This window comes from Hermetia illucens, chromosome 5 (genome assembly GCF_905115235.1).
Source record: "Hermetia illucens chromosome 5, iHerIll2.2.curated.20191125, whole genome shotgun sequence".
NCBI classification, from domain to species: domain Eukaryota; kingdom Metazoa; phylum Arthropoda; class Insecta; order Diptera; family Stratiomyidae; genus Hermetia; species Hermetia illucens.
The window spans coordinates 63,407,482-63,416,564 of record NC_051853.1 but is presented as its reverse complement, the minus strand read 5'-3'; the positions used below and the strand labels follow the sequence as shown (position 1 = coordinate 63,416,564).

General features: G+C 42.3%; 1 protein-coding gene across 1 annotated transcript; it reads right to left on the bottom strand.

The window, feature by feature from the left end:
- Positions 1 to 318: 318 nt before the first annotated feature.
- Positions 319 to 8,369, bottom strand: LOC119658111 (laccase-2-like). The gene is made up of 2 exons (XM_038065378.1): positions 6,867 to 8,369; positions 319 to 604 (listed from the first exon to the last, which is right to left on the bottom strand). Exons 1-2 carry the CDS (start codon positions 8,367 to 8,369, stop codon positions 347 to 349), a joined length of 1,761 nt encoding a protein of 586 aa, XP_037921306.1. The 3' UTR covers positions 319 to 346.
- Positions 8,370 to 9,083: the final 714 nt, after the last annotated feature.

Sequence of the window (9,083 nt, the reverse complement as noted above, 5' to 3'; positions counted from 1 at the left end):
TATTGTGTTTACCTACACCAAATTGGTCACGACGAGTTTCCATACAGCCTAAGATGTGGTAACGTCGCCGAAAATTTGAAATAAGTTTTATTTCATTAGCCCAACTCTATTTCGTACAGAACAAGATTGGAGGCCATCGCAAACAGACGCTTAACATTCGAAAATATTGTTGAGTTCATGCTGAGCCAATGGAGGCTCGGAAACAAGTTGAAAAGAGCCTGAAAACTATTCATAAACAACTTAGTCAGGAAGAATTGCGAAAAAAACAAGAAAGATATTGCAGCAATTTAGTTTATTACTTTATGATAGATGCTTGAATTCACTTTCTTAAAATGTATGTTTTATTTTACACTGGCAAATGATCCTGGCAAGTTGGTATTCCCGCTGGTATAGGTGGTAAATCAGAATACTCTCCAACTTTAATAAAAGAACTCATTCCCATTGTCAAATGGAATTGCTGATGGCAATGTAGGAGCCAAATTCCAGGATTTGAAGTATTTACTCGCCAAATGGTATAGCCGGGCGTATATACAATAACAGTATCCTTACGGGTCGGCTTGTTGAAATTTCGCTTGATCTCACCTCTCCTGTCCATATCCATCAGCTGCAGGCAAATAACAGTTTTAAAGATTTTATCAACTTATGCGGATTAGTTTACTCTAATTTAAGTAGTTTGACTGAGCCTTACAAACTAGAAGTGTATCAACTTATGCTAGAGGACATCCAAAGGGAAGATAATGAACATTTCCAAATGTTTACTGAGTTCCTGGAAACGTGATGAAAATTACGAGTGGGCGAAAGTTCCCAGAATTTATCCAGGAAACTTCAAATACAAAATTATTCATTGAAGTCGATATTAAAACCGCATCAACTGCAAATCAATCTTTGAAACATTTTTTATACTGGTTTCATATGACTATCACGCGCAACCAAAGAGGCCAACTACAAAGACCCTACGGGTTCTCCTGATCTCCGTAATAGTCTCCTATAGGCTAGTGCCCGGCCCAACAACCTGTTGTGCAGGAGAGCCAGATCCTCCTTAACTTAAGGCAGGTGGTGAACGCTACCTAAAGTCAGCGGCTGCGTATCCGAAAATAATTTCATTCTGATTATTTGATGCTTCGTCGATAATGAAGTGTGTCCTAACCTTGCAACACATTGCCGATCTTCCACTCTGCCTGATTGGAAAGCCTTTACGCTTTGTTAATTGCATTAGCTTCGCTTCCATTTCTCCATTCTCTTTATGCTTCTTTTTGTCGTAGGTGCATCCGTTTCATCGTTGCGATTACTGCATTCCGAAGGGTATTCAATTTCACCATGTAGCTAACCAGATTTTCCACCGTTGAAGGGGACCCCAGCTCATTCTCGAGGTTTCTCCTTGGTCTTTCGAACCTTTGCCAGGTGATAAAAACGTTTTCTGCCTCTTCTGCTGCACCTTCAAATGTAGGAATCGCCAGATTTCATTGAAATCGAAACTGTAGCTTACATACTTCATAGACCCCATCTCCACATAAGAATTGAATAATGTTCGGGATTAGCATGTATGACCGCCGACCTTGCTTCGCTTGGTTATTCGCTCAGTTTGCTTGCTAAGGCTTGTTTTCTGCTTCTTTTTCAAGCGGCTTGCCTCATTGTCTAAAATATCCATTGCCAACACATCATACGCGGTTGTCCGGTAGGGGGAGCATGTTCGAAGAGAGAATACCCGGTATACAGCTGGCCGCCTATATTTGGAAGCATCTTTGCTAATATCGAGCTGATAGTAGCTGGTTTTTACAAATCTGGACAGTTTTCTCCTTCCGTCGCTTTGTAAAATGCATAGATCTCTACTTGGTCAGGGTAGTTGGATGTTATGACCATCCCAACGTCATCTGCGAATCCGACGACAACGGCTTGCTTATGAAGCCATAGAATGCCATCATACATTTTGTTCCATAGCAGAGGATATAGCAGAGATCCCTGCAGGACTCCTGCCATTATGTCGAACGCCCTTCACCCTTCGTCCGCATAGTATAGTAACTCCCGCTGTCGGAAGTAGTCGAAGATTATTCATAATAGGTATTTAGTTTCACCTTTGAGTTGCAATGACCACTTCGATAATACGGTTCCATCTGTCAAAACTGAACGCATTCTTGATGTCGAGATTCATCCATATGCAATATTTCCTTTCGACAAAAGCTTACTTGGCTAGTTCAATAACTATTTTGGTAGCATCAACTGCTGACCGAATCACCCAAGAGCCAAATTGTCTATTTAATAACAAATCGGCAGTATCAATTATTAGATACAACCCCTGCCTATAATACTCAGAAGACTAATAGGTCTACAGGATATTGGCTCGCCTGTCGGCTTTCCTGTCTTCCAAATCACTACAAGCATTTGTAATTTTCAGTCTACGGGAGAAGACAATTCTTTTAGGAAGTCTGCCAGTTTCAGTGCCTTTTTGGGAACTCGATCAATACCGGAGGCTGTGTTATCCCGGGCCCTTTTAAATACGTCCAGAGTTTTGTACACGACTACTTTCGTTTAGTCTTCGGCACTTAATGATGTCATTGGGAAGATAGCCTCCGGATGTTGGGAAGCATTTTCGAAACAGCCTTTTACAGCAATCTGGGATACATAGTAGAAGAAGGGTTTTTCCCTTTTATTGTCAACATAACGGATTTGTACCCTTCAGACATTCCGTACGGCATTTCGTTATTATAGCATTCCACCGGTAGTTAAGATTTCACTTTTGACAATGTACGCGTCTTGGTAACTCGGTATATCGACGTAATACCTCGAGAAATATATGCCTAAAAGTTGTCTTGAAGGCCAACCTGTTTCCGGGCTCTTCAGGTGAGCACTTATTGATCTAGGTCACCTATCAATTGTAATATATATGACCTGGTGGTCACTCTCTGTTGAGATGCCAGTGTAGACGCTTGGCCAGCGAGTCACTTACGAAAGTAAGATCCATGATGGCCCTTAGGTCTCCACGCCTAAACATGTTCACATATCGGATATTGGCCAGGGTGATGTTAAGACAGCAGCACACCTAGAAGAGGATTCTTATCTTATCATTTCCTTTGCGATTTTCCCACTACACTGCCCAAGCATTAAAGATGCAGGCAATAGTCTAGGGGTTATGTTCTTTAACATCTCTTGCTAGTTTATCTAGCGTATTACAATACTCTAGTTTAGTCATACTAGTTGTGTCATAGTGGAATCACAGCTGTAAGTGTAGAGGTCATTAATCTTAACCCGCACAAAGTCGTGTATGCCACGGTGGTTCATTGCTGCTTCCAAAACTCGGTTTTCGGGGCCACACCGCACACTTTCCCCTTGCGTCCATTTTGCAAACGTCTTGGTGTAGGGTTTTGTATTGTTCTCACACAATAGCAGTATCAATTCTCTTTTCAAAGACTATTTGTGAAAACAGACCCTGAGTAATCTTGCAGCAGCTTAAATTCAGCTGGGGGAGTCTCATTTGTCTAAGCTACCTAAACTAATCCAGCAGTCTGGACAAATGGTACCTGTCATATGATTGCATCACGATCTTTAGTTCTTTTACATAGAAGACAGTGAGGATTATTGGTCCAATAATTTTTTTATTATTGGTGTGGTCATTCGCCAAATGGTTTTCCCTCCACATCATTCTAAACAACGGTAGTCTGTTAGTGGAATATTGTCTAGCACACGTCAGCCTCTAATCGATTCTAACATTTACGAAGGAAAAATTCTTAGCTAAATTCTCTTCCCGATGGACATCCACACATCCGCAGTCATGGAACCAGCTGAAGTAATGAAATCAAACAGATCATTTCTCGAGAATTATATTTCCTGCTGTCACAATAAATATGTTGAGGTTTTTTATCAAAACCGATTAATTGTTCAAAACTACTTGGCACCTCCCCCCCCCGCACATGCTTTGCACATGTTTCTAAACCTAGACCTAGAATCTCGGTTGTTCAAATGCTTCATCGTAGAACACCCCAACGTCCTTAACGACCTGGTCCCAAAAATTTTTTTAAACCGAACCCAAGGCTGTTGTATCAGAAAAAATATAAGGCAGCCATGCAACTTTGTCAATCTTCCATCAATTTGCCAGTAGAAAGAAGGAACATTTTGAATGCTGAAAGTTAATTCCTTCAGCGTATATATTTTTAAGCACAATTGTAGTCTTATATGTAGTGAAAAACCGCCAGTGACACAAGAACCTTTTATGCCCATGTTTCGACAGGGTCATTAAGATTTCACGTTCTTCTGCCACGGTGCCCCTGGCTTGCGTTCGATTTTTCTGGACAATGCCGCATCTGGTGATGCAGAATCACTCATATCCTCATCCGCATGGCACTTTTACAGTATCGTTCTTTTGCCCAGGTTCACGGTATCCAGTCCGCGTATATCCGTTTCCATCGGTATTAGACCAGTTGTGCCCAAACCGTGAAATTCCCTTTTTTCTGCCGCTCTGTTGGTTTGTCCTTGGGAAAGCCGATGAGGAAAAGCTTATCAGGAAATGCGCGGCCGTTATGAATCGCATGCGGTCTGCATGGGACCTTCAGGAAAAGTCGCTAGTAGCTAGACCGATTCCTGGATTACATTTCCTTCTACAAGAGGACATGAAGAGCAACAGAACGTGTGCGAAAAACAAAGGTAACCACGTCCCCCGCTGAAAGCACCATAAGCGCCAAATGAACCACAGATAGCTTCTGCTGAACGAACTGGAGAAAAATCCAAAGAAGAAAGGTGAAACTGAAGAAGACTTCACCCAGATAGATAGGGACAAGTATTGAGAAGGTCTCACACGCTAGTCGCCGACTTAAAGCTATTTAGTCACTCACCCCTGATCTAGTCTTTACCACCGCAACTAGTCAGAACTGTAGCGTTCCTCGCTGCCCCAAGCAGTAAATGATGCTTATCCCAGTGTGACTAAAACAAATCCCATTGCAGCGACATGAATGGTAAAGCACAAGAAATGATGGGAAGACGAAGGGTAACTAGACCAGGTCCTCATTAAGCCAGCGGGAAGGACAACCTTTGCGGAAGTCTTCAGCGAAGTCCGCTAAAGGATCAAGCCCGAAGATAGCGGAACATAAGTGTTCTCCATTCGAAAAATCAAAGGTTGGTCGGTTCCTCGTTGAATTTGATCTGAAGACAAAGTAAAGGTGCGATCAGTGAAACGACTATGGAGCTCTTCGGAAAGAAAGTTTCTAGCTTAAAACCCACACGCTCTTTGGAGATTTGAGATCTCTACTGTCTCACAGAGAAGAACGAAGTACCAGAGCCATATAAATGTCAATGTCTGGAGATAACAAATGTCCACCAAGTGTGACAAATTATTAAATTATGGCCACATGTCCGCAACCTGACAGGACGGCAGCACGCCGCATATTCGACCGAGTAGGTCATTAAGCATAGACCTGCAATGAAAAAGAGAGTTATGCTCAGGGATCGTGACGTGTCTGATGAGAATGCTGCACTTAATGTGACCTAGGGTGGGGTCAATTTTCTAGTGGGAAATTTTAAAGAGGTAGGACGCGGTTAAAATATAATACGGATACGGATACGGATAATATGCTCATGAGTTGCTAGCGAAATTCGCCACAGAGGTCAAAGCTGATCCAGTGTTTATCAGTGAATAGTATCAGAACTAGGACTTAGCGTCCTTATTAGGTCCCACTGCATACGGTCGCTCGCGGCATGGTAGTACCATACATATGATCGTAAATTCAGTTATGAACCTAACAACGACAAATTGCGGAGTTTCCAATCCCAAGAGGGCAATGAGTCTTGGCAAACTTTCTATATATTGGTGGACGGCAAAAATTGCCAAGTTCCAGAAAGACTATCACAAACTCCGCCGTTTGACACAGCGCTTAAACAATCGGCAAGCGACATGAAGCACAATTCCAGAGTACAGATCAGCCAAAAGTAGGCCCCATAGCGCGATAAAAGGAAAAAGGCTCATTTTTAGCAGGTCCTAGTCGATGAAGTGAATGAAGATCCGATTATAGCCCAGTAACCCGAAAAATTGGGGCTCTACAGAAATCGTGTTCACTTAAGGCCTAGAAAATGGGTCGTATTGAACGGGTTATTCCACATCCCGTACGATGACAGCAACACAAAAGGACGCCTAGGTTTAGCCAATTTTGCCTATATTCTCTATCAAAAACACGTAGGCTTCGGGACCCGATGATATCCCGGCAGAAATATTATATACAAACCGATATTCCACCAGCGGTCAGACATACTGCTCGGTGTACTCAAGCCAGTTCGGCTTCAGAACAAAAAGATCCGCGGTGAATGTTGTCATATAAGTCGTGGATGCGGTTCATCAAGCAGATGCAGACGAACAGAGACTGGAAGCTTTGCTGGTGTCGTCTGCCTATTGCACTATCTCTGAACCGGCTGTGATGGTGATTGCGTTAGTGATTTCCGTTACCGTTCTTGCTGAGGAGCGTAAAGCCATGCATAAGCCCGAGGGAGGTGATTTTTTATGAAGAACACAATATGTACTAAATGAATGGCAACTCTCTTAGAAAAACGAAACAGGAGGCTGCCTAAGGCAGGAGCGAAGGAAGGCTAACCCAAAGTAAAGTGACAAATACTCGTAATTCACAGGTTCCGGGCTAGTTCCGTGACGACGGGGAGGTCTTTATTTGGTAATCCGACGGCGTACCGTTACAGAAGTCCAACACTCTGTGCGTAAATGAATTCTTCTATTCTGCCCAAAAAAAAAGTTCATGTTTTAGATACCTTACTTTAGTAGGCTGCCACAGCATAGACCCTTACCCGAACTACTGTTTGAGACAAATTAGCATGAACTTGCCATAAAAATGTTAACACCCAATATGATTCGACAGTATCTAATGAACTAGGCTTACCTGTTCCTTTGTTATACGTGAAGTTTTCTCCATTGCAACAACGCGAAATGTATATCCATGATAATGCATTGGATGCTCAAAACGAACAGTATCAAACCCTGTATTATACATGATAACTTCCAATATGGCATTCCGTCTAACGTTGATTATATGTACACATCTGCATAGCTCGGTTGAACAGTTCTTGTTTCCATGTGTCGTCTCATTGCACATTAGGGCATTGTCTTCAGGAAGATTTGGTTCAGTTAGTAGACTTCCCGGAAGCAAACGTGCCGTAATATTATTCAGCTGTGCGTTTATTACTGGTCTGTTGTCTGGATATGGTGACAGTGTTGGATTGAAGAGGGTTCTCATGGAAATATCAACATAATACTTGTAATCTGGATTGTCAGTACCAATTCCTTCTTCCAGTGGAAGTAAAGAACGTAAGTCTGATACTTTGATGATGGTGCCTTCGGAATCCATTACATTTCCGAAACGTGTACCGTTTATCTGCGGATATTCATAATCCTTGGGTTGCTTTGGGTTTCCAGGGGATGAACCTTTATATCGTAATATCGCCAGTTGTTGCAGCATCATAGGCTCGCAATTATCAATTCCCTTAACACGAATCCAATAGTTGGCAACATCTTGATTCGCATTCAAGATAATGTCATACCGTTCCGCGTCATTGGTGACCATCTGGTCCACTTCAACAGGCTCCACATCCGCACCATCTGTGCTAATGATTGTCATTGTGTGGTTGTCAATAGACAAAGACAAAGGACAACTGTAAGAGGCACCATTAAGTATACGAAATCTATATTTGTATCCTTTTTCGACCGTAAACTCTGCAAATGGAATTTGCATTACCTTGGTCACATTCACGTTTCCTCTTACATCAAGTAACTGAATCTGTGAAAAGATGGGTCCACGACCGTTTATGAGGATACTGTCTGGTAATGGAACAGCGCTTCCAAAGATTGCTCTTGCGTAATGGTCTTCTCCATATAAATGTGACCAATCCTGGAGAGCAATGAAATGTTCGTAAAGATCAAAGTCGTACAGTTTTCTGTGAGGATTCTCTGAATCCGGTAGTCTAATAATCAAACCACCTAGGCAACCCTCCATAACTTGAGTTCCAACATGAGGATGATAGAAAAATGTTCCCTCCTCGTAAGCTGGGAAGGTGTAACGAAAGATGTTCCCCGGTGAAATAGGGCACTGAGTTGCGTGTGGAACACCGTCCATGTACTGAGTGAAGGTGTGAATGATACCGTGCCAATGCATTGTAAACGTTTCCGTAGTCAAATGATTCTCGACGTCCACTACAATCGTATCACCCTTGCAGACATGAATTGTTGGTCCAGGCATACTTCGTTCGACAGGTATTATCAACCGTGGGACTCCATCTGCTATTATGCAGTTTTTCCGATCACAGTCCGTCAAATTGAATGGACAATCACCGCATGCAGTGCTGGCTGCTTCGAACTGACTAATTTCAAAAGTGTATTTGCATACCATTGTTTCGCCACTTTTGCATTCCCGTTTGCAAGCATGAGTTTTGTAACCATTCGATCGGTCGCCATTGTCAGGAATGTCATGATTACCGTTATCATCGCAGTACGGGCAACAATCTCTCACCTGCAGTTTCATAGATGAGCACTGGATTTTTGGACAATCTTTCCTAAAACTGGTCACTGTGCTATCTTCATTGCAACGATGTACCAAACAGTTATCTGGATGCCTCCAGAAAGTCCCAGGATTATGTGATGCGGTGCTCGTATTGCAATTACCGGTTACTTGGACATTCAACAGACTGAGTGAAACTATCACCAGCTTGAAGCACACATTCATGGTTCCAATAATGCACAACCTGAACCTGCAATAACATTTTTGAACTGTAAATTTATATAGAAATCGAAACATTAATCTTAATTGGACAAAGTAGATTTTAAGAAATCAATTATCGTTTTATCGTTCGACGAAACAAAAGGAAATGTCTAGGCTAGTTTCAGGGAATTTTAATCTACAACTTATGCTCATCAGAGGAGAGCCCGAAACCGATATGTTTCTCGAGATGAAGTGCAAAACTCCCACTAGACCCTGTCAATTACCATCACTGCCGTTTTTCGTATTCTGATTCAACTTTCAACTTGGTTTTGGTTTCACTCCTCCTCCACTGTTTCATGCCACACAGCTCTGGAGCGGCTTACTCGCTCTTACCATTATAATATA